The sequence below is a fragment of the Neoarius graeffei genome, chromosome 26, assembly GCF_027579695.1.
Source record: "Neoarius graeffei isolate fNeoGra1 chromosome 26, fNeoGra1.pri, whole genome shotgun sequence".
NCBI classification, from domain to species: domain Eukaryota; kingdom Metazoa; phylum Chordata; class Actinopteri; order Siluriformes; family Ariidae; genus Neoarius; species Neoarius graeffei.
This window is the reverse complement of record NC_083594.1, coordinates 40,496,404-40,523,486: the sequence shown is the minus strand read 5'-3', so window position 1 is coordinate 40,523,486 and position 27,083 is coordinate 40,496,404. Positions and strand designations below refer to the sequence as shown.

The window sequence follows — 27,083 nt, the reverse complement described above, 5'->3', positions numbered from 1 at the left end:
ATAGCACGCCTCAAGTTAACTAATCATAAACACACTTGAAGCATATTGATTAGTGTGGCTTCAAGTACACAAAAGTATGCTAAATTTTAGTACACTTAGCACATTTATTTTCCACCAGGGTAAACAATGGAAAATAAAATACCATTTTGGCAAAAATGTTGGCATCCATTAATTTCTTGCATTAAGTAAAAAAAAATAATAATGTAAAGTGCACACAGTCCTTCACTGTAAACATAACACACTTTCAGTAACAGAATTTAAGCCTATATAAACACTGACTCATGCGTGCTGCTTCTCTTGAACAGAAACACAGAAGTAAGCAGTGTTGCCAGATACTGCTGACGTTTTCCAGCCTAAAATATGTCCAAAACCTGCCAAAATGCACTTGAAACAGCCCAATCTGGCAACACTGGAAGTAAGGCGGAAGGTAGTTTGTCGACGTCACCTCAAGACGACTCCAACGATTGGTCAAATTTGCGGGAAAGTTCTGGTGATTGGATATAATTGCAACACCACCCTGAATTCGCAGGGATTGGTTGAATTTGCAAATCACAACATCCTGGAGGGTCTGGCTAATTGGTGGCTCTAAATTGACTGTAGGTGTGAATGTGAATGGTTGTGTGTCTCTACTAGTGCATCTCAAAAAATTAGAATATTGTGAAAAAGTTCAATATTTTCCATCAGTTATTTAAGAAAGTGAAAATGTTATATATTATAGACTCATTACACATAAACTAAAACGTTTCAAGCATTTTTCTATTTTAATTTTAATCAGTATGGCATACAGTACAAAAACATAAAAAAACCCTATCTCAAAATATTAGAATATTTCATTTCGAGTTTGAGTAAAACAGTATGAACACAGTGTATCTCTCGGTCTAGTTCAGTACACACAACCACAATCATGGGGAAGACTGCTGACTTGACTGTTGTCCAGAAGATGATCACTCACTACGTTTACATGCACATAGAATCAAATTTCTGCCGTTGCTCGACTGAAATCGAAGTTCAAAATGCCATGTATACACCTTAATTCGGCTGAAATTGAACCGAACTTGATTTCTCGGAATCGAGCTACACGACCTAGTTTATGCGATTTCTGCCGAGCTACTTTGTGCATGTATACTCTATCGAGCTAGTTGTCGAGCTACTTCCGGAAGTGACGAGTGACGAGACCACAAGCGGGAAACACAACAGCCTCGGTCGGCATGACAACGGCATGAATCTTTTCTTTTTGTGGCAGATTGTTTGCACTGTTAAAATTTAGCTCACTTACTGTATCACCAAATACATCTGTACAGCTGTTGCATAGCTGTGAATTGTGTACATAAACAAGTCATTGTATTTGTGTGTATATATGTCCAACATCTGAAGAATGTCAATAAAAACAAAACAATTGAACTTTTTGTGTGTTTATTAAGACATAAGTTAAATTGTAAGCAAAAAAAATATTTTTTTGTAAGCAAAAAATGGACTTTAGAAAAATATTATTGTGCAAAATAAGTTGTCTTACAAAACAGTGGTCTGCGCCGGACAGTTTGTAGCCATAGTCTGTTAGAGCAAGCCTAACAGCTTGAGCACGGAACTGCTAGTGTTGCCAGATTGGGGGTTTTAAGTGCATTTTAGCGGATTTGAACATGTTTTGGGCTGGAAAACGTCAGCAGTATCTGGCAACACTATAGCTCTTCTTCATGACGACAACCGGAAGTGTACCAACACGATGGGGCGTGTAGCGCCACGTGTGGCTCGGGTGCACAATGCACCTTGCACAATAGCCCGATTTCACTTGTGCATGTAGGATTGGATTTCTCTGGCACCCCTGCTGGGACCCTTTGCTTGATTACCAACAGCAGCTCGATTTGGACGTGCATGTAAACGTAGTCTGATACCCTCCACAAGGAGGGTAAGCCACAAAAGGTCATTGCTGAAAAGGGTGGCTGGAAAAGGTGCACAAGCAACAGGGATGGCCGCAGTCTTGAGAGGATTGTCAAGAAAAGTTGATTCAAGAACTTGGGAGAGCTTCACAAGGAGTGGACTGAGGCTGGTGTCAGTGTATCAAGACCTATCACGAACAGACATCTTCAAGAAAGGGGATACAACTTTCGCATTCCTAATATCAAGCCACTCCTGAGCCAGAGACAATGTCAGAAGTGTCTTATCTGGGCTAAGGAGAGAAAGAAATGGACTGTTGCTCAGTGGTCCAAAGTCCTCTTTTCAGATGAAAGTACATTTTGCATTTAATTTGGAAATCATGGTTCTAGAGTCTGGAGTAAGAGTGGAGAGGCACAGAATCCAAGGTGTTTGAAGCCCAGTGTGAAGTTTCCACAGTCTGTGATGATTTGGGGTGCCATGTCATCTGCTGGTGCTGGTCCACTGTATTTTATCAAGTCCAAAGTCAACACAGTCATCTACCAGGAGATTTTAGAGCACTTCATGCTTCCATTTGCTGATGAGCTTTTTGGAGATGCTGATTTCCTTTTCCAGCAGGACTTAGCACCTACCCACAGTGCCAAAACTACTACCAAATGGTTTGCTGACCATGATATTACTGTGTTTGATTGGTCAGCCAACTTGCCTGACCTGAACCCCATAGAGAATCTATGGGGTATTGTCAAGAGTAAGATGAAAAACACCTGACCCAAAAATACAGATACGCTGAAGGCCACTATCAAAGCAAGCTGGGCTTCAATAACACCTCAGCAGTGCCACAGACTGATCACCTCCATGCCACACCGCAGTGATACAGTAATTCATGGTAAAGGAGCCCCAACCAAGTATTGAGTGTATAAATGAATATACTTTTCAGAAGTTTGGACATTTCTGTATTGTAAATCCTTTTTTTGATTGATCTTAGGGAATATTCTAATAATTTGAGATACTGGATTTCTGACTTTCATGAGCTATAAGCCATAATCATCAAAATTAAAACAAAAAAGTCTTTAAATATTTCACTTTACATGTAATGAATATAGAATATATGAAAGTTTACCTTTTTGAATTAAATTATGAAAAAAAAGGAACTTTTTCATGGTATTCTAATTTTTTGAGATGCACTAGTATATGTCAGCCCTGTGATGACCTGGCGACTTGTCCAGGGTGTACCCCGCTTCTCGCCCATAGTCAGCTGGGATAGGCTCCAGCTCGCCTGCGACCCTGCACAGGATAAGCGGTTATGGATAATGGATGGATAGTTTAAAACACTTTATGTATAGCATCAGTATTTTTTTTTCTTTTTTGCCAGTCCAAATATCCATAATACATTCTCTAGTTCTGTCCTTTAGCTCAGTTTTGTGTCTCACAGCTCAGGTTAGCTATTTACATCTCCAATAAAATTTCACTTGTAAACAAACAAACAAACAAAAAAATGCATTTGATGGGAAACAATGGAACATTAAAGACATGCTTTCTTGAGGTTTCACCTGATTTCTGGTTTCATTTCTGTGCTATTGTCTTTGCATGTACATACATACAGTAAATGTGGACATGTGTGAAAACTGTGTGATTTTAATCATTGGCGTGTAAAGTTTTTATTTTGGCTTGTCTTTTGTTTTTCTCACTCTCAGTGAAAAAACATATTGATTTTTTTTTTACTCCACTAAGGCAAACCTTGTGTTATGTTTTTATATTGTGTTGATTGACTGTTGTACTTTTATATCTCTGAAAGACTTGAGCTTCTCAGGCTAACAAACATGCATACAGGAAATACTCATTTTAAGAAAACTAAAAAAACCCCAAACCTTTGACATTGTTTATCCATGAGGTTGAGTATCTGGGTCAAAACCAATAATTCAGCTGATCCATTAAGGTGTGTGTGTTTTATATACTACTGGGGACCAAATGTCCCCACAAGGTTAGTGAAATCTGACAACTTCGACCTTGTGGGGACATTTAGATGGTCCCCATAAGGAAATTGCTGGTGTGTGTGTGTGTGTTTTAATATAAATTGATTGATTGATTAATTAATTAATTAATTCTCATCTCATCTCATTATCTGTAGCCGCTTTATCCTGTTCTACAGGGTCGCAGGCAAGCTGGAGCCTATCCCAGCTGACTACGGGCGAAAGGCGGGGTACACCCTGGACAAGTCGCCAGGCCATCACAGGGCTGACACATAGACACAGACAACCATTCACACTCTCATTCACACCTACGGTCAATTTAGAGTCACCAGTTAACCTAACCTGCATGTCTTTGGACTGTGGGGGAAACCGGAGCACCCGGAGGAAACCCACGTGGACACGGGGAGAACATGCAAACTCCGCACAGAAAGGCCCTCGCCGGCCACGGGGCTCGAACCCGGACCTTCTTGCTGTGAGGCGACAGCGCTAACCACTACACCACCGTGCCGCCCTAATTAATTAATTAATTAATTAATTAATTAAAAGAGCCAAACAGTTTCCTTTTCATTACTGAGGTTAAGGTTAGGTTGAGGTACAGGCACAGCATTAATTAACTGCAATAATAATTATGTCAATGGAAGGTCCTCACAGGGATCGTGAAACGAACGTGTGTACACGTGATTACAGAAACTGAGCTGGGTTTATAAACTTAACATGGAAGAAGCTTTTTTGAGGATTGTTCTACTTTTAAAGAAATCTGTTAAAAAAAAGAATTCATTTTGAGCAGGACATCTAAGTCTCCTTTTTTGTCTATAGCAGGATTGATTTGATATAATGTGAAATAACAATATGATTCTCCAGGCTGCTGGGACATGGAGCTGCAGGGACGCCTTAAACTGCAATAAATAAATAAATAAATAAATAAAATTCTCATTAAGCCACTCAATACTTCATGGACATTATTTAAATGTATACAATAATATTTTGTCTATTTATTAGAGTTATGAAGCCTTATATTCTTAAACTTTCCACCCACAGAACACATTCGTCCAAGTCTCCGTTATTTATAAGCTACGTAAATCGAATAACTTTGATAATGCTGTAACTTCTCAAAGAAAAAAAAAAGTGAGTAGGCCCTGCTATGAGAACCACTGATATGACACAAGTATTAAAACGTGTTATTCAATGTGTTTAGAAGCAGCTCTACTCCCACTGTGTGTGTGTGTGTGTGTGCGCATCTGAGATCTATCTCCCTTTGTCGTTCTTTTCTCCTCCTCCTTCACTTCTCTTATTCTCTCCTTCTCTCTCCTTTTTCTTTCCTTAGCCTCATGTATGCTCTCCCTCACTCTCTTCCTTCCTGCCTTTTCCTTTACTGTTTTTCATTTTCTACCGATACTTTATTTCTGTCTTCCTTTATCTTACTACCTATAATTTCATCACCCTCTTCCATTCTCTCACTCTCCTTCTCTTCTATCATTTTCTTCGATGCTTTCACTTTCTCCTTTTCCCATCTATTCCTCTCCCACTTCTAGGCGTCATTTCTCTCCTTCATTTCCTGTACTCGTTCTCGCTTTCCTTCTCTTCTTTATCCATATTCTTATATGCTGTCTTTCACTCTCTGCCTTTGCCTCCCTTTTTGTCTCATGTTTTCACTTCATCTCTTCCTTCCTCATCCTGTCCTACTCTCTCTAAATCTTTCTCTCCTTCTTCTGCCTTCTTGCATGCACTCTTACTGTCTCTCTTTACTTCTATGCTTTCTTTCATTCTCTTTCTCCTTCACTCATCCTCTAATATGCTTAATATCTCACAGCTTATTCTCTTCTTCCTCTTCTTTTCTCATCCTTGTCCTTCTCTCTCTCTCTCTCTCTCTCTCTCTCTCTCTCTCTCTCTCAGTATGTAGTCATTACAATAAACCCCTTCATTACACACCATTGAATGCACTTGACGATTGTTAATAAGTTTAAAGTGTTCAGGGCTGATGTTGGCATTCAGCCTTGCTGTGTTCAGGTAGCACATAGTAACACACACACACACACACACACACACACACACACACACACACACACATTAGGTACCGGTAATTCATTAGATAATCAATTTGAAAGCACTTAGATTAGCTAATTCGTTAGCAAGCCACATTAAACTGTTACCTTTGCCAGAATTCATTTGCCAGATTGAATCTAATGGTAGATATTTTTATCAGCATGCAGAACATTAAAAGCTCACTAGTGGCTCTCTATCAATTTCGGTCATCATCACCAGTGAACAATCAACCTCCGCTGAACTACCACTCTCTAATACACGCAGGTTTTTTTTTTCTTCTTTTTTTAACTGAAGGATGTTTATGCTTTTGTTTCCACAGCTTGCCATGGTGCGGCAGGGAAGAGATGGAAAGACTGATGGGAACAAATTGGACAGCGCAAAACCAGCCTGGAAGGTTCTTAATATTACTCAATCTTATTTCATGTTCACACTCCCCACTAATATACAGTACCAGTCAAAAGTTTGGACACACCTACTCATTCAAAAGTTTTTCAGTATTTTTGACTCTTTTCAACATTGTACCGGTAGAACAACACTGAAGACATCAAAACTGTGAAATAACATATGGAATATATATGGGATTATGTGTACTTAAAAATTAAACATGTTTCATATTTTAGGTTCTTCAAACTAGCCAGCATTTACCTTGATGACGCTTTGAACACTATTGGCATTATCTTAACGAGCTTCATGAGGTAGTCACCTGGAACGCTTTTTAATTAATAGGCGCCTCGTCAAAAGTTAATTAGTGCAATGTCTTGCCTTCTTAATGTGTTTGAGATCAAACAGTAAATAGTAAATAATAATAATAATAATAATACAGTAAATAGACCTATTGCTGGGTTTCATGTGACATCACATCCGCCTCATTAGTTATTCAAAACTTTAGCTGGTGGTCAACCAAAGCTCAGTTAACAAAGCATTTGTATGGAGAAGGTGCATTGCTCGCATGAAAAATACCTTACGCTTGCGTTGTTTTAGGTTGTTCGAATCAATCAAACCGTGAAACTGATAAAAGTTTCTTCAGGGTTCCCAGTAAACTAATAAAAAAGGGTGAACGAACACAGGATTTCACAAAAAAGATGTTGAGAAAGGTGGCTTTTGAACCTCTCACTGAAATCGAAGGGAGCCGAGTCGAAGCGTGCTCGAGTTTGTAGTGATCACTTGGTGAAAGGTTTGTATATCCCTCTCAGCTGTCGTTAGTGTTTTCAAGTACTTTTCTTGCGACATGTCGTTATTTGATGGTACTATTTTTAGTCACGAAGCACTAAAGTCCCCAGCTGTTTCTTTGGCTACATCCACATGACAACGGCAACGAGATGTTATTTAAAAATATATTGCGTCCAAATGGGCAACGATCAGTAAAATATCAGGTCCATATGGCAACGCAACACTTGCTGAAAATGATGCAATACACATGCCACACCTCTAGGGGCGCTGTAAGACGGTCCCTTCGGAGACACCAGAACAATAGAAGAAGTAAGGACGCATGCGCATAAACTATTATGCGCGAGACTTCATATTAGTCACAAAGTCAGGAAAATCTGTTCGTAAAATTACATTATAATGACCAAATACAATGAAAAGTATTTTTCCAGTCTCACCTGTGAAAGGTAATCCCATGTGATCTCGTTTGGACGGTAAACCTGTTGGTACAGTTAAACGCAGCACATGAATGAAGCATCTTTATTCTCCACTTTGACCCATCCAATATGGCGGCGAGGATGACGTATGATTCTACGCGGAAGGCGGCGTCTTTAATGGTCCGGAATAAATTGAATGCTACACGTTGATGGATTAATTTGTTGTTCTACGCCCTTTTTGAGGAATGTATTGTAGGACTTAAACCAACATCTGAAGAGGTGAGATCGCTCCTTTTTTTCCCCTATTTTTGCTGATGGGATTGACTCTGCCCTAAGGGCTATTTTCTCTCTCTCTCTCTCTCTCTCACTTTGCACCATTACACAAATATTCACAGTGAAAATATTTTGTAAGCGCGTTTCATGAACCAAGTTATAGGATTTGTTGACAACTCGCATCGAGTTCGTTACACTTCTACCCGGTGTGAAGCACTCACAGTCATGTGGTTGTGACATCATCGTAAACAAATCCGTTCTACTCATCCAGACGACTTCTCAACAGCAACGTTGCCAGATCTTTCTACTCTGGAACTCATTCTCAAAAAGATTGCGTTTTGGGCACCCAAAACGCCGGTGCCGTGTGGACGCCAGGCCTAAACAATAAGCAATTGTATCGGAGTCACCTGAATCCGTTGCCGTGTGGACAGGGCCTTTGTTTACTCCTCACTCCTCACAAAGTCCATATGAATGAAGGTCATGACAAAATTCTTCCCCAGCCATACAGTTACAATGCGCTGTGATCACTTCTCCGTCTTGTTTAACTAAGATCCAGGTCTTAAAGGGGTTTCTGATGATCTTTGTGAATGATTTACCTGAGAGATAAGAGCCAACACAAGTGAGAATCAATCGAACTGTTGTTTGTTTACACTTCAACTTGCAGCGCTTCGTTGTAAAGATGCGAACGAAAAGCTTTGAAACAACATACATCCACGGGCAAAAACAATCCAGGATTCATTCGGCAGCGACTTGATACCGAGGTTCTTTACCCAGCCACGTACAAAAAAGTTGTAAGCCTCCATACTCTTCCACGCTTTCATCTGTTTTGTGGTGTAGAAGGCCGTCTGCAACACCAGATAGTTCGAGATGTCAGGGAACTCGACTGAAGGGTAGTTTTCAAGATCTTATGACAAATCCTTCGTTCCCAGACAGTAGGGGTCTATTTCATTGCACATAGCAATCTTCTGAATATATCTAAAGTGAGGAGTGGCTTCTAGATTATGAGCATACTCTGCAAACTTATCACTAGTTGTTTGCACTACGGCAGCTGTTTAAACCACCAGCTATTTCACTTCTGGTAAAATCGCTAAGAAAAGTCACGTGACAGAAACCCAGCAATTCCACAACTGTAGGAATCCATATTATGTCAAAAACTGCTTAACTAAGTAAAGAGAAACGACATCCATTATTACTTTAAGACAAGAAGTGTCTTTTAATTTATAAAAATAAGGAAAAAGCATTGAATTAGAAGGCATGTCCAAACTTTTAACTGGTACTGTACATTCAAAGTGCTATTTTAGTAACTTTTGCATGAAACATCCCTCTTCTTTGGAAACGTTGTGTTCTACACTGCAGTAGTGTTTGTAATCTACTGTATAACCCTGTTATTGAGAATAAGGTCTTAACATTTCTAAATAAAACAAACGACATGGGCAATGACGAGTTATTCAACATCTAATGTTCCTCCTGCAAGTTTCTTTAATTAACCTCCATCAATTAATTCAGCTTAAGACCAAACATCCACACACACACTCCCAAGTTGTAGTTCAAGATTATTAAAACCATACAGTACTGCTGAATAATGTGCCATGGGAAGTAAGCATCGTTCTGCTAAGAGAGAGAGGGGAAATGACATGACTTGCTGTTTTTATTCTCCTCCAGAAATGACCTGAAATATTGCACACAAATTCTCCTTCTGCATTAGAACACAGCTCTTGGAAGGGGTTCAGAATTCAGACAAAGAAAGAAAAAAAAGCTATTTGGGGCATGTCAACACAAAACGACTTCAGTGTAGCAAAATTTCATACTGAAGTTTGCGCATTAAAAATTACCCACGTATTGTTTTTTCTAATTTTGCCAGAAATACTTTCCTTAAATTTTAATATACCCGTGACCAAAATATTATACTGTAAAACAACCTATAAATAGGGGCGGCACGGTGGTGTAGTGGTTAGCACTGTTGCCTCACAGCAAGAAGGTCCTGGGTTCGAGCCCAGTGGCTGACGGGGGCCTTTCTGTGTGGAGTTTGCATGTTCTCCCCGTGTCTGCGTGGGTTTCCTCTGGGTGCTCCGGTTTCCCCCACAGTCTAAAGACATGCAGGTTAGGCTAATTGGTGGCTCTAAATTGACCGTAGGTGTGAATGTGAGTGTGAATGGTTGTTTGTCTCTGTGTGTCAGCCCTGTGATGATGTGGTGACTTGTCCAGGGTGTACCCCGCCTCTCGCCCATAGTCAGCTGGGATAGGCTCCACCTTGCCCATGACCCTGCACATGATAAGCGGTTACGGATAATGGATGGATGGAACCTATAAATATGACTTTGTAGGCCAAATAAATATGTGCTATGCATTAATTTCAATTTACACATCTCAAAGTTTATAGCTGATTTCCCCAAACTTGATTTTCTGTTAAGATGATGGTACCTTAAAGGGGGCATACTATGAAAAACTAACTTTTTCAGTGCTTTTGAACATATTTGGGTATCTGGAATGCCTACCAACTCACAACCTTTGAAGTAAGACACCCAAACTTTTTCTTTTGCACTGCCTGTTTCAGAAAACATGCTTCAACAAGCTTCAACAAGCCGTTCAGATTTGACTCCTCTTTCTATGTCACAAGGGGAGCTCACTAAAATTATGCCACTCCCTCAATCTCATCATACATTGTTTATAGCCAACTCGGCGCTACGTGCCTCGTCGGCTATCAGCTCATGTGCGACTCAATTTCGTGAAATAATTGTTAATCGTATTCTTTATAGATTATTATAATATTAAATATGATATTACAGTAATATGATACTATTTAGCCTTTTTAAGATGATTTTACATATTATAAGCTTAACATATTTCCATATTCTGTTAGCAGATAATTTTGCCTGTTTCTAGATATAAATGCCTAAAATTCAAAAATAAAACCCCAAGCCTGCAATTGATGCCTCCTTGATTCCTCAGTCTTACGTGTCCTTCAGCCTCGTCCATCTGGCAACAACAGTATAAAGAAGTATAAATTCTTAAAATGCCTTCAGAGAAATTTTTTGTTATTGTTTTGGCGTGTGATATAAGCCTGCTGTATAAATCCTGAATCTATAATTAATACAGTAAGTCAAAGTCCCTCTCATGCCAGAACCTGGTCTTCCCAGGCAGTCTCCTGTCCCAGTACTAACCAACTCTTTAAAGGCGAACTGAAGGCAATTTTTTTATTATCCAAATTCTATTTATCTCATTTTATTAAATATAGGAGTGCATTTTAATAGCTATTTTGTCACTGCGATAGCAAGTTATGAGTGTTTGAAATCTCATCTCATTATCTCATTATCTCTAGCCGCTTTATCCTTCTACAGGGTCGCAGGCAAGCTGGAGCCTATCCCAGCTGACTACGGGCGAAAGGCGGGGTACACCCTGGACAAGTCGCCAGGTCATCACAGGGCTGACACATAGACACAGACAACCATTCACACTCACACCTACGGTCAATTTAAAGTCACCAGTTAACCTAACCTGCATGTCTTTGGACTGTGGGGGAAACCGGAGCACCCGGAGGAAACCCACGCGGACACGGGGAGAACATGCAAACTCCACACAGAAAGGCCCTCGCCGGCCCCGGGGCTCAAACCCAGGACCTTCTTGCTGTGAGGCGACAGCGCTAACCACTACACCACCGTGCCGCCCAGTGTTTGAAATATGCTATGCAATACATCAGTCCACATGTCAAAGCAATGGCCATAAACGAGATTCGTTGAGACCTGTGCGAGACATCGTAGGACGGAAGTAAAACATACAGCGGAAATCAAAGTGACCAACATCTGCCAACGTTGTCAAAAGACGCGCGCGCCCTCTTTCGAATGCTGATGTAATCAAGCCGGAAGTTTATTTGTTTTGATAGCAATCAGGAATGTTTGAAAAAAGTAGGCAGTAATCGTCATTTAAACTTGTTTTTGTGCAATATTTTGTTTGGAAAACAGTCAAAATGGCAGCACCGACACCTGGCTGACACTTCACGTTTTGAAGTCTCACACAAGTCTCGTGAAGATTGCGCAGATACAGTGGTGCTTGAAAGTTTGTGAACCCTTTAGAATTTTCTATATTTCTGCATAAATATGACCGAAAACATCAGATTTTCACACAAGTCCTAAAAGTAGATAAAGAGAACCCAGTTAAACAAATAACACAAAAATATTATACTCGGTCATTTATTTATTGAGGAAAATGATCCAATATTACATATCTGTGAGTGTCAAAAGTATGTGAACCTTTGCTTTCAGTATCTGGTGGGACCCCCTTGTGCAGCAATAACTGCAACTAAACATTTCTGGTAACTGTTGATCAGTCCTGCACACCGGCTTGGAGGAATTTTAGCCCATTCCTCCGTACAGAACAGCTTCAACTCTGGGACGTTGGTGGGTTTCCTCACATGAACTGCTCGCTTCAGGTCCTTCCACAACATTTCGATTGGATTAAGGTCAGGACTTTGACTTGGCCATTAGAAAACATTAACTTTATTCTTCTTTAACCATTCTTTGGTAGAACGACTTGTGTGCTTAGGGTCATTGTCTTGCTGCATGACCCACCTTCTCTTGAGATTCAGTTCATGGACAGATGTCCTGACATTTTCCTTCAGAATTTGCTGGTATAATTCAGAATTCATTGTTCCATCAATGATGGCAAGGCGTCCTGGCCCAGATGCAGCAAAACAGGCCCAAAGCATGATACTACCACCTCTACGTTTCATAGATGGGATAGGGTTCTTATGCTGGAATGCAGTGTTTTCTTTTTTCCAAACATAATGCTTCTCATTTAAACCAAAAAGTTCTATTTTGGTCTCATCCGTCCACAAAAAAATTTTCCAATAGCCTTCTGGCTTGTCCACGTGATCTTTAGCAAACTGCAGACAAGCAGCAATGTTCTTTTTGGAGAGCAGTGGCTTTCTCTTTGCAACCTTGCCATGCACACCATTGTTGTTCTGTGTTCTCCTGATGGTGGACTCATGAACATTAACATTAGCCAATGTGAGAGAGGCCTTCAGTTGCTTAGAAGTTACCCTGGGGTCCTTTGTGACCTTGCCAACTATTATATGCCTTGCTCTTGGAGTGATCTTTGTTGGTCGACCACTCCTGGGGAGGGTAACAATTGTCTTGAATTTCTTCCATTTGTACACAATCTGTCTGACTGTGGATTGGTGGAGTCCAAACCCTTTAGAGATGGTTTTTTAACCTTTTCCAGCCTGATGAGCATCAACAACGCTTTTTCTGAGGTCCTTAGAAATTTCCTTTGTTCGTGCCATGATACACTTCCACAAACATGTGTTGTGAAGATCAGACTTTGATAGATCCCTGTTCTTTAAATAAAACAGGGTGCCCACTCACACCTGATTGTCATCCCATAGATTGAAATCACCTGACTCTAATTTCATCTTCAAATTAACTGCTAATCCTAGAGGTTCACATACTTTTGCCACTCACATATATGTAATATTGGATCCTTTTCCTCAATAAATAAATGACCAAGTATAATATTTTTGTCTCATTTGTTTAACTGGGTTCTCTTTATCTACTTTTAGGACTTGTGTGAAAATCTAATGATGCTTTAGGTCATATTTATGCAGAAATATAGAAAATTCTAAAGGGTTCACAAACTTTCAAGCACCACTGTAAGTGACGCCTGCCATGGACCAAACGAACTAAATTCAACATGGCTAAAAACCAAATAGGCCGATAAGTATAATGTTTAATTGCAATTAGTTGCCAATACAAGTCATGATATAAGGTTACTAAAACTGAAAACGTAATTGAATAACACGTTAATTAAGAAATAAAGCAAGTTTAAAAATGACTTCAGTTCTCCTTTAAGGCATATGGGTGCAGTGCCAATCTCCGTTTCGATAGCCCTCGGCCTCTCACCTATACAGCTAGGGTTACAGTGGGGGGCTAGTCCTCTGGTAACCATGAGAGTTTGACTTCCCCACTTGCATCTGTATTGCAGCATGCCTTGCCAGACGGTAGTAGGTACCATGTTTATGATGGTCTTTGGTATAACCCTACAGCGAGTAGAACTCACAATCTCCCGATCAAGAGGACGACGTGCTAACCACTAGGCCAACTCATGGTCTAATACAATAATAATGACCACAAATGCAAAATGAATCAAGTCAGTTAATATGCCATGCTTTTAAAACAGAGAAACAAGGTGAGTAAAATCATTAGGATAGAATATCAACATTTAACTTTCTGATGTAAAGATGCAAGAATATTTTAATTCAGAATGATTCAGTGTATAACTACTGTTCTGAGTATGAAGCTAAATTATACAGTTAATACAGATGGCAAGCATCTCACCAATAAGTGATTTGTTATTGTCAGTTGCATGAAAGGGATGTTGGAGGAGTAAGGAAGCAAGGAGGTGCAATTAAAGACATGAGAAAGACCCAATTTGTTTTTGGGTTCCACCCCATTTGTAACATACAACATTTCTCCTTGGTGGAATCCCCAAAGTCACTATGGCTGCTCCAGGACTTAAGAGTAGAGTGGGGGGAAAAGCCCCCCTTAAGGAAAATTCAGTTTTTCTCCAAGTTGAAATGAACCATGTGTTTAGTTTTAATCATAGTTTTTGACAACAGTGACATGAACAATAATGCCACCTAAAGTTTGCCTAAAGTTAATACATTTTTTTTAACAAAAACAAACATTGTGCCAAGGGGGCCTTTTACCCCCCCCCCCCCCCCCCCAAGTGGGGTAAAAGGCCCCCTGAGGTGGGGCAATAGGCCCCCTCACTCAAAAAAAGCTGCTTGGATAGCAAAAGTGTTTACTTAAGCCTATAATGTGAAAGAAACAAGAAAATATCCCTGAATTAATGAATGAATAGATGCATTATTTTATTATATTTCGCATTTTAATTAAATTTCAATTATTTTTAATATTAAGTTCAAATTACTTGCGTTACTCAACCAGGTAAGCGAGATGTTATTAAAAACTATGTATCTGCTATTCAGAAATGTATGAAATACAGTAATTATGATAAAAGGAAACGATGCCCCCTGGGGGCCATTTACCCCGCCATTAAGGGGGCGTTTTACCCCACAGACTACACTTTTACAAAAAAGGGTCTTACTTTCAAAATGTGATTCAACTTTTTATACCTAATGTATTTTTTTTAACGTACTGACTTGTCTACTCATACCACATACACAGCTGTGATATCTGACGAAATAGCAGCTATCTAAATACAGTTTTACTGATATCTGAAAATTATATCACTTACCATGGAATTTGATTTCTCTCCGCTGCGTTGCTGATATGCGATCCACAGTGGATATTTGTATATCCCCATTGTCAAGCCAGTCCATAGCAACAATAGAAATGTAACTTTGCGCCATCTGGTTGTTATTTTGGGTAAAACAGGCCAGGGGCGTATTACCCCATGGGGGCGTATTACCCCACTCTACTCTAATTAGTAGAAATGTTTCCAGAAGATCATGCTGTCTGATGGTCAGTGAGGAAAATGGTCAATGAGGCTCATAAATATGTAAAAAGAAAAAATCAATGACTAAATATTGCGATAAAAAAGTTCATTTGTGTTCAACTTGTGTTTATGTAGCTGACAACTCCACATCCAGAAATGCCAGTTAAAACTTTACTGTGCCTGATGTTAACTGTGTCGAGAAGCGATGTCGACTTCTCTGAGTTCGGAGGCATCTGGGATGATCATTCACACAGTGGAAACGTCTACTGTGGTCATAAGAATCAGTATTCCAGGTCTGTGACAACTCCTCAAGAACTCAAAGAAGTTCCAAAAGCCTCTTAATGCTAAGAGTGTCTTAATGAGGAGAGAGAGTGTTCATTGTGCTGCTCGCTCCACCATTTTTTTTTTTTTTTTGATGATCTTTGTGCTGCAATGCTTTTGGGAAACTCGGTGCTGTTTTGTAAGAAATAGATGCCATGTGCTCCAGACCAAAGATGAAAAGGACCATCCAGACTGTTACCAGCAACAAGTCCAAAATTCAGGGACTGTCATGGTATGGGGTTGTGTCAGTGCCTTTGGCAAAAGTAACTTACACTTCTGTGATGGCAGCATTAATACAGGAAAGTACATTGAGATTTTGGAGCAACACATGGTGCCTTTAAGACGACATCTTTTCCAGGGATATTTCAACAAGAGGATGTAAAACCACATTCTGTACACATTACAAAGGCATGGCTGTGGAAGAAGAGGCTGCCTGTTCCATCTATTCCCAAAAGAGAATGTGTGGTGAATATTGAATTGCAAAATATGACAACAACCCTGGACTGTTGCACAACTTAAGACCTGTTTGCAGGAAGAATGGGACAAAATAACACCTGAAACACTTCATCACATGGTGTCTTCAGTCCCTAAACATCTTTTAAGTGTTGTGAGACGCAATGGAAACATTATTAAATGGTAAATATTTTACTGTCCCATTTTTTTTTAAATGTGCTGTAAGAATCAAAATTGAAATGTGTTTATTTTGAAAAACAAACAAACAAACAAAAACAATAAAATTCATTACATAAATATCAAATAATGTGCTGTTGTATTGTTTTGAGTGCAATACAGGTCAAAGATTATTTAGATCATTTACAATCATTGTTGGGGCGGCACGGTGGTGTAGTGGTTAGTGCCGTCGCCTCACAGCAAGAAGGTCCGGGTTCGAGCCCTGTGGCCGGCGAGGGCCTTTCTGTGCGGAGTTTGCATGTTCTCCCCGTGTCCGCGTGGGTTTCCTCCGGGTGCTCCGGTTTCCCCCACAGTCCAAAGACATGCAGGTTAGGTTAACTGGTGACTCTAAATTGACCGTAGGTGTGAATGTGAGTGTGAATGGTTGTCTGTGTCTATGTGTCAGCCCTGTGATGACTTGGCGACTTGTCCAGGGTGTACCCCGCCTTTCGCCCGTAGTCAGCTGGGATAGGCTCCAGCTTGCCTGCGACCCTGTAGAAGGATAAAGCGGCTACAGATAATGAGATGAGACAATCATTGTTTTCAGGTTTCATTTCAATTTCAGCATACTGTCCCAACGTTTTCTGATGTGGGGTTTTGCGTGTGTGTGTATGTGTGTATTCTGATTGGTCTTACTGATTTAATTTTACTGAAAGAAAAGTTGTATATCATTTTATCATCACACACACATACACAGGTTTACACACTGCAAAAAAATGATATCCTAGGAAGTGAAAATATCTTGAAAATACTTGAAACAATCTAGGATTTCCTATTAGAAGAATACAATGCACCAATTCTGAGATTATTAAACTTGGTTCTAGATTGCAGACAACTTATTCTAAGATGTCTTGTCAAGCAAAATTATCTGTCCATGCAGCCAGATAATTTCACTCGTATTAAATAATTTTCACCTCAAATTCAGTTTTCAGTTTTTTGCAGTGCACACACACACACACACACACACACACACACACACACACACACACACCAAGCCCATATGCTGAAATGATGGCTTAAAGGAGAACTGAAGTAATTTTTAAACTTGTTTTATTTCTTAATTAATGTGTTATTCAATTACATTTTTGGTTTTAGTAACCTTATATCATGACTCGTATTGGCAACTAATTGCAATTAAATATACTTATCGGCCTATTCGGTTTTTAGCCATGTTGAATTCAGTTCGTTTGGTCCACAGCAGGCGTCGCTTATCTGCGCGATCTTCACGAGCCTTGTGCGAGACTTTGAAATGTGAAGTGTCAGCCAGGTGTTAGTGCCGCCATTTTGAAAACTGTTTTCCAAACAAAATATTGCACAAAAACGAGTTTAAATGACGATTACTGCCTACTTTTTTCAAACTTTCCTGATTGCTATCAAAACAAACAAAACTTCCGGCTTGATTACATCAGCATTCGAAAGAGGGCGCGCGCGTCTTTTGACAACGTTGGCAGATGTCGGTCACTTTGACTTCCGCTGTACGTTTTACTTCCGTCCTACGATGTCTCGCACAGGTCTCAACGCATCTCGTTTATGGCCATTGCTTTGACATAAGGACTGATATATTACAAAGTATATTTCAAACACTCATAACTTGCTATAGCAGTGACAAAATAGCTATCAAAAATGTATTCCTATATTTAATAAAATGAGATAAATAGAATTTTGATAATAAAAAATTTGCCTTCAGTTCTCCTTTAACAATCTTTCATGCAGCTTGGTACGATGTTATGTTGGATCACTCTTAATACACGTTCTTAATGATCCACTTTTTATAACATTAGACATTTTTGAATATTTATTTACTTGCTAATTGTAGTCAGCCATGTTTTATGCGCTAAATGACAGCCTGAAATATCTTCTTACGGGAGATTGTATTGAGTTTGCTTGTCATAGAGCAATGATGTGAACCAAGAAGGTGAGCTATCTTACAATACTGGCAGGCTTAAATTACAAATTGACTCAAGGATGGCTGACAAAACGTGTCAGGACTTGAATTTACTTTGCTAGCTACTTAGCAAGTTAGCAAATGATCTTGCTTGTTGGTTAATGTGACAGCTGGTCATGCTAACCTTTATCTTTCAACCATCAACAAAATCACTTCAGATACATTTTCCTTTCTCTTATGTACCAGAAATTTGGGAAAATACTGGAATTAAACCTACAATTTTTGTCTTACAGAATGGCAATACAATGACTTCCATGTCTCTATACTTGTCTTTGCTCAATACAGAGGCTGCCTAATGGCTCCATAGATGTCAATGATGATTCCACTCGTGCTATGGAGCTGCAAGAACTGCTCGACAAAGCTAATAAAGATCTGTCGGCGAGTCGTGAGCGTTCTAACACGCTGAATACCCGCGTGGCTGAGCTAGAGAGCGAACTTGCCAATGTGCGCAAGGAGCTGCTGAAGAGCGAGGAGTTCAGCGCCAAATACCAGCGAGACATCCGTGAGGTCAGTGTGAGCCACACACCCAAACACACACTTGGAGTGTGTTTATCAAAATATCCTACTTTAGCTTTAAGTATAGTTACAGAAGGTATGTTGCTGCTAGGCAATCTGAAGCAGTGGCGGTATCCTCAAGGGAACAAATGGCTTTTGTATCTTTAATGTGCATCTTTTATCTAGGAACATGCATGCACTGTACCTTGAAAAGTGTTTTTTTCCCCCCAAAGCTCATTAAAAGATACAACAATGCACCATAAATCATGTTCAGATGTACGCTATATTCATGTTTCCACTCGGGAAAAAAAAAAGCACAATGAAGATGAATAGGATCTGGAAACGTAAGATAGATCCTGAGACTGTAGGGATCATGTCATTTTAATTTACTGAATATATCTAGCTTGAATATCTTTACAACATGTGTAATGTCACCTGATGCAAAATGGAGTTACTATTAACACCCACAAAGTTGATTATTTTCCAGTAACAATACACCCCAAAGTGTTTTATTCCTCTCATTCCACAGCTATTTACCAAAGAATTTATATCGATATAATTTTTTACATTTATTCATGAACAGAATGTCATACTTTTTATCCATTTATTCCTACATTTAATGTTGTGGAATGTCTGAGAGAAAAGGTACATCCTGTTATTGAGAAAAAAGCAAGGAGCTCTTGTATTAAAATGAAAGCTGCATCTATCGAGAATGTTACTAGCTTCACTCATCTTGGTCATGCCATATCAAATGAGCAAAGCCATTCAGCATTAACCATCCAGTGCATCGCTTCAGCTCATAAAAAGTGGAATGAGTTAAAAACTGTACTCACGGACCGTCGGATAAAGCTGTCCATGCGTGTAAAGTTTCTAACTGCTTGTGTGTGCAGTCGTCTCAGCTAGAGTACCCAAGCCTGTAATCTTAACGCCTCGCAGCTGGCAAAATTGGAATCCACGTGGATGAATTTTCTTAGAAAACTTGTCTGCAATGGTTTCGAGCATGTCAATGCCCCACCATTAAGACGAAGAGGCAGCTGTAAAACCCCATTTATTGAAGAAGACAATGTGAACTGGCACTATAAATATACCAACAATGACATACTCTCCCTCACCCACTCCTCACCAATCCTTAACTTCTGTCTGTCTCAACACCTGAAGTTTATTGCCTATATCACTAGATTTCCTAACTCTGCCTTCCAGATTTAACAATAAGCCGTATACTCGTAATATCTGGAAAAGCTACGAAAAACTCACTGGACTCACAGCAACAGAACTACAAAAAGAAATGCACTGCAAGTCAAGTTTCCTGCCTTTGTTGGAGCATTTAATCCTGGACACCCAATCCACTGAAGCAGTGGAAGGGGAAAAATGATGATTATGATGATGATGATCCCCCCTGGCATATAATGTGAGAGGATAATAGCTATCGCTCTGTCTGTCCGTCTCTCTGTCCGTCCACAAACATTTTAGTTTCCGGAGCATAACTCAAAAACTATCAGATTTTTTTTTCCATTAAACATGACAGTTATGTTAAGTGACTAAAGGAGTTGTGCCTTGTGACATTTTGGGATTTCTTTTATTTTTTTCCATATTTCCATGGCAACCAATTCAACTTAGGAAAATCTGGAGTGGGGTTTCATGTGAGGGCTGGGGGGATATGTCATCTCCTGATGACTCTTGTTACTTATGCTATAACTGCTATAAACAATATCCCCTTTTTCTCTCTCTTGAAATTGATTTTAAAAAAGGCATTATTTCACATTACTCAGAAATCTGTGTCATGAAAACACAATGTCTTCTTTCCTGATGACTTTCCCATATTGGAAACCTTAAAGTTACAGCTTTACCCTTTCCTGTTACAAAGCACTAACACTGGAGACTCCTTCCTTTTCTAAATTACATAACAGTGCATAGATGAACATCTGCCAAGTTTCTTTGTTTCTACAGTGGTACTTGAAAGTTTGTGAACCCTTTAGAATTTTCTATATTTCTGCATAAATATGACCTAAAACATCATCAGATTTTCACACAAGTCCTAAAAGTAGATAAAGAGAACCCAGTTAAACAAATGAGACAAAAATACTATACTTGGTCATTTATTTATTGAGAAAAATGATCCAGTATTACATATCTGTCAGTGGCAAAAGTATGTGAACCTTTGCTTTCAGTATCTGGTGTGACCCCCTTGTGCAGCAATAACTGCAACTAAACGTTTCCGATAACTGTTGATCAGTCCTGCACACCGGCTTGGAGGAATTTTAGCCCATTCCTCCGTACAGAACAGCTTCAGCTCTGGGATATTGGTGGGTTTCCTCACATGAACTGCTCGCTTCGGGTCCTTCCACAACATTTTGATTGCATTAAGGTCAGGACTTTGACTTGGCCATTCCAAAACATTAACTTTATTCTTCTTTAACCATTCTTTGGTAGAATGACTTGTGTGCTTAGGGTCGTTGTCTTGCTGCATGACCCACCTTCTCTTGAGATTCAGTTCATGGACAGATGTCCTGACATTTTCCTTTGGAATTTGCTGGTATAATTCAGAATTCATTGTTCCATCGATGATGGCAAGCTGCCCTGGCCCAGATGCAGCAAAACAGGCCCAAACCATGATACTACCACCACCATGTTTCACAGATGGGATAAGGTTCTTATGTTGGAATGCAGTGTTTTCCTTTCTCCAAACATAACACTTCTCATTTAAACCAGAAAGTTCTATTTTCGTCTCATCCGTCCACAAAACATTTTTCCAATCGCCTTCTGGCTTGTCCATGTGATGTTTAGCAAACTGCAGACGAGCAGCAATGTTCTTTTTGGAGAGCAGTGGCTTTCTCCTTGCAACCCTGCCATGCACACCATTGTTGTTCAGTGTTCTCCTGATGGTGGACTCATGAACATTAACATTAGCCAATATGAGAGAGGCCTTCAGTTACCCTGGGGTCGTGTGACCTCGCCGACTACTACATGCCTTGCTCTTGGAGCGATCTTTGTTGGTCGACCACTCCTGGGGAGGGTAACAATGGTCTTGAATTTCCTCCATTTGTACACAATCTGTCTGACTGTGGATTGGTGGAGTCCAAACTCTTTAGAGATGGTTTTGTAACCTTTTCCAGCCTGATGAGCATCAACAACGCTTTGTCTGAGGTCCTCAGAAATCTCCTTTGTTCGTGCCATGATACACTTCCACAAACACGTGTTGTGAAGATCAGACTTTGATAGATCCCTGTTCGTTAAATAAAACGGGCTGCCCACTCACACCTGATTGCCATCCCATTGATTGAAAACACCTGACTCTGATTTCACCTTCAAATTAACTGCTATCCGAGAGGTTCACATACTTTTGCCACTCACAGATATGTAATATTGGATCATTTTCCTCAATAAATAAATGACTGAGTATAATATTTTTGTCTCATTTGTTTAACTGGGTTCTCTTTATCTACTTTCAGGACTTGTGTGAAAATCTGATGATGTTTTCGGTCATATTTATGCAGAAATATAGAAAATTCTAAAGGGTTCACAAACTTTCAAGCACCACTGTATGTGTTGTTACCATAGAAGCAATAATGCACTCAAACGAGTGCAAGGAATCAACACTTGAGCAATCATATTCAAGAATTCATCAGAACAGAGGTATAATCAAGCTTCTCAATGTTTTCACTGCAGATATAATGAAATGCAGCATTTAAACATTATAAACTGTCCCTTTAAAGTATACAATACTGAAAGTTGAAATAGTTAAATAATATTGGCTGGCTTTTTTTCATGGTCTATCAGATATATTCCATTCAGCTAACATGATACTGAATGAGTCAAAGATGAGTTCAATATCATGCTAGCTGAATGGAATATACGGTATCTGATAGACCACGAAAAAAAGCCAGCCAATATTATTGTTATTATACATACACACTCTTCATATCAGCATTCTCAAAAGCTGACACTGGCTTACCCATGACTCGGTGCTGTTAGCGAGGCAGTCTAATTACCTTCTAGCTGGTGTAGTGTTAGCACAGGCCAATGCTTGTTCAGTCAAGCCGATTATTAATATTTTACCTGTGTAATTTACTTAGTTACTTTTAAAATCAACATTGACAGCTACACACAATGGAGCGACCTGGCAGCCAAAATTCTCTCAAAATCTTCAGTTTTTAACGACGCAAACCTTGCGGCCATGTTTGTTTACAAACTGTCACAGTCACTCGCTAGCATGGAAGTTTTACATCTCTGACATGTCTCTTTTCCAGTTTTTCGATGTCCGTTGGTATGTTTTTCTCTTGTAAATATGTGTGAAGAATATATAATGAAGTTTTGGTAGCCTTTCAGGTGTTTAGCATGTCTTTAGTTTCAGTTTTCAGTTTATTTATTTAGTGCTTAAACCTAGCACTGGTTTAGCCTCATCTTCTCTTTTTCCTGGCCGACAATGAAATGATTGTGCGCATTCACAGCAGAAAAGTTTTGTCATTGGATATTCACATGAACGCCGATGTCGTGTTGTCTTGACAACGTGCAATATTGCAAGCTCATTCTCCATTGGGGAAAATGGCGTAATACATGGAGGATAAGCAGTATGATAACAATATTGCATGGCATCAATAAACCCACTAGAAGGGAATAGAATACATGTTTCATTCCATGGAAAAAGTGGCCTGTATGTATACTAATTTTTAATATTAAATGGGATTCTGTCCTCTATGCGTATATAAAGTGCTGTATTCCTGGAGTGTGTTTTGCTCTTACTATATGCCTGTTCAACAGGCGATGGCTCAGAAGGAGGATATGGAGGAGCGAATCACAACACTGGAGAAGCGCTACCTGGCTGCACAACGTGAAACAACCTCCATCCATGACCTGAATGACAAGCTGGAGAATGAGCTGGCCACCAAGGACTCACTCTATCGACAGGTCGAGTCCATCAGATTATCATATAGCAATAAATAACTGTTGGAGATGATAATATCACAGTAATATACTTTCCTTTAATAAAATCTGAGCAATTCTTTGTATACATTAAAATAACTAATTAGAAATGAGAATGTTCACTTTGTTTCCTGCCAAGTGAGGACAGGTATATGTAAACACGTTTTCAAACATAAAAATGCATATTATGAAAAAAAAAGGTTACTAAGATATTAAATATTAATACTGGTACATGAGTGCTTACAATGATAATGTGAAGGGAAATTTTGTTTTCAATAATGCTTGTGCATGTGGGTTCATGGCCAGGTTTCAGGCTGATTGTCAAGTTTCTCCCTTCACATCACCGTTCCCATGGCAACGGGAACCATATGCTCATATTTCTTCGGTTTTCTGCTATAGTACTATCTCCACCCCGTCATTGGTTTGTTGCCTGATTGTGTTCACCTGTTCTGTGTTGTTACAAGTTTCTACTCTATTAATTTCTCATCAATGTGTGGTGTGTAGACACAGGATACAAGTATGTAAACCCTTTATGTGCTTTATTGTGGTGAATCCAAGATTTGTAATCCAAGTCTAAATCTGTGTGTTTTTCAGAGCGAGGAGAAGGTGCGTCATTTGCAGGAGCTATTGGAGCTGGCTGAACAGAGGCTGCAGCAGACCATGAGGAAGGCTGAAACACTGCCAGAGGTGGAGGCTGAACTGGCTCAGAGAGTAGCTGCTCTCACCAAGGCAATCACACATCCCCTTTTGCTTTTAAAATTAAAATGTTAATATCACTTCGCATTTAGTAGAGAGGTATGTCCGAGGCTGTTTGTTTTATAATCCCACTTCTGAAGGAATTCCTCCTGCAGGTATTTTTGTTGTCCTTGAAAGCGAAATAAATTTTAAATACAGTTCACTGTGGCATAGGGAATTCCATTGTGACCAGCATTGTGTGAAGGAGTGCTTTTAGAGTGGTGGGTTGTGCATCACTATCTCAGTCCACTCAGCGAGGTTAGAAAGGCACATGGCAGCTCCAAACAGCAATCCAGACTCATTTTTGGGCACTAATGAGTCCTGAGTTGAACATGGAGGAATATATATATATATATATATATATATATATATATATATATATATATATATATATATATACACTACCGTTCAAAAGTTTGGGGTCACTTTGAAATATCCTTATTTTTGAAAGAAAAGCACTGTTCTTTTCAGTGACGATCACTTTAAACTAATCAGAAATCCACTCTATACATTGCTAATGTGGTAAATGACTATTCTAGCTGCAAATGTCTGGTTTTTGGTGCAATATCTCCATAGGTGTATAGAGGCCCATTTCCAGCAACTCTCACTCCAGTGTTCTAATGGTACAATGTGTTTGCTCATTGCCTCAGAAGGCTAATGGATGATTAGAAAACCCTTGTACAATCATGTTAGCACAGCTTAAAACAGTTTAGCTCTTTAGAGAAGCTATAAAACTGACCTTCCTTTGAGCAGATTGAGTTTCTGGAGCATCACATTTGTGGGGTCGATTAAATGCTCAAAATGGCCAGAAAAACGTCTTGACTATATTTTCTATTCATTTTACAACTTATGGTGGGAAATAAAAGTGTGACTTTTCATGGAAAACACAAAATTGTCTGGGTGACCCCAAACTTTTGAATGGTAGTGTGTGTGTGTGTATATATATATATATATATATATATATATATATATATATATATATATTTTTTTTTTTTTTTTCCCCCATTTTCTCACTAATTTAGATACAGCCAATCCCCATGACCAGACAAGTCTCCCCAATCACATGCCATTAGATCGTCAGTACAAGGAGGCATCTTCTCAAACTACCACCCATGCAACATTAGTGGGTGGTGTAACACACTCAGAGGAAAGTGCTATCCACCCACTTCCATATCCATGAAGTCACAGATGCCCATGATTGGCTAACATCGCTGTAATTGACGGGGAGAGTGTGCCACCCCTCCCTTAGAGCACAGGCCAATTTTGCTCAGATGATGGCTGTGGCATCATTGGACTCATCATCATCAGATTCGAACTTATGAACTCTAGATGATAGGGCATACCCTTCCCTGTTGCAGGCTTGTAGTACTCAAGTCCAGGACTCAGACTCAAGTCTGACTTGTGCCCTAACTTTAAGGACTCATGACTTGGACTTGAGCACTGATGACTCGGACTTGGACTCGGACATTAACTGCATTCGGACTCGTAAATTGGAGACGAGGACTCAGATTTTTTTTTCTTTATTTTTTGTAATGTCATAATATTTTGGCATAAGATATTTATATCTACATTAATTTTTATACTAATTTTGTGCAAGAGAATGAGACCTGTTCATACGTCATATTCAGGAACAAACTAACATTAATGGCGCTAAAATGCCTGGAGAGAACACCCCTAGGATTGTCTGCTTTGCTTATACAGACTTCTCGTGCAGTGGGAAAAAAACTGCACTGTTATGTGTTCCATATGTAGAAGAACTATCGAGGAGACGACAGGGACAACCTCAAACTTCAATCGTCATTTGGTAAGACTCCACCCAGAGAAGGAAGTGATATGTTATGTTCATTGCTCTGTTGATAGCGGGGCTTGCCTGCTGAGCGATGAACTAGCTTGTGTTAACCCTGTCTCATGTTATTTGCCCTGTTGATAGTGGGCGGGGCTTGCTGAGCAATGAACAAGCTTTTTATCTGTAGCCTATTAACTAAAATTGGGCAGTCGAGCAGTAACGTTAGTCCAACACAGAGACAGTTTCACATACGGTAAAGGCAGCAACAGCCACCATCAAATGGTACGGTTGGAGTCTTGTTCTCGGACTCGGCGTGGACTCAATTCGGATCAGTAGTGGACGCAACTCAGACTCGACATTTTTTTTTAATGACTTGGACTTGACTTGGAGTTGAACACTGGGGACTGGACTCGGACTCACAGTTTAGTAACTCAACTACAACACTGCCCTGTTGTGCCATTCAGGGGCACGCCTCCCTTTATTAAAAGAATTTGTCACACTATTTTAAGAATTCATACGTTTAAATAGTATTTTAATAGTATGTATTGCACTAATTTTTTTCTTTTCTCATTAAAAATGTAAACTAAAAATGCATTTACTTTAGTGGTACTGAAATGTATTTTGTAGTCTGTGTATGGCTCCCTCCCTGGGGAGGTGTTCCAGGCATGTCCCCCCGGGAGGAGGCCCTGGGGAAGACCCAGGACACGCTGGAGGGACTATGTCTCTCGGCTGGCCTGGGAACGCCTCGGTGTTCTTCCCGAGGAGCTGGCCAAGGTGTCTGGGGAAAGGGAAGTTTGGGCTTCCATGCTCAGACTGCTGCCTCTGCGACCCGGTCCCGGATAAGCGGATGAAGACGAGACGAGACGAGTCTGTGTATGGCTGTTAGGTCCAATGTAGTTTGAAGCATTCTTTGCTGTACAACAAAGAAAAGCATAAAAATAGCAATATGCTGAAATAGTACAGGCACGCGACCCCTACTGTCGAGTGTCTATTTGTGTTGGTTCAATAATTCTGGAGTAACT

The 27,083-nt window shown here is 39.7% G+C and overlaps 1 protein-coding gene across 1 annotated transcript in view; it reads left to right on the top strand.

The window, feature by feature from the left end:
* The window catches only part of ppfia4 (PTPRF interacting protein alpha 4), a 381,591-nt gene that overhangs the window by 287,161 nt on the left and 67,347 nt on the right, over positions 1-27,083 (top strand). The window contains exons 5-8 of the mRNA XM_060910159.1: positions 6,202-6,276; positions 18,411-18,632; positions 23,379-23,525; positions 24,135-24,269. Of these exons, the coding sequence (XP_060766142.1) occupies positions 6,202-6,276; positions 18,411-18,632; positions 23,379-23,525; positions 24,135-24,269 (579 nt within the window). The remainder of the gene's footprint in view (positions 1-6,201; positions 6,277-18,410; positions 18,633-23,378; positions 23,526-24,134; positions 24,270-27,083) is intronic.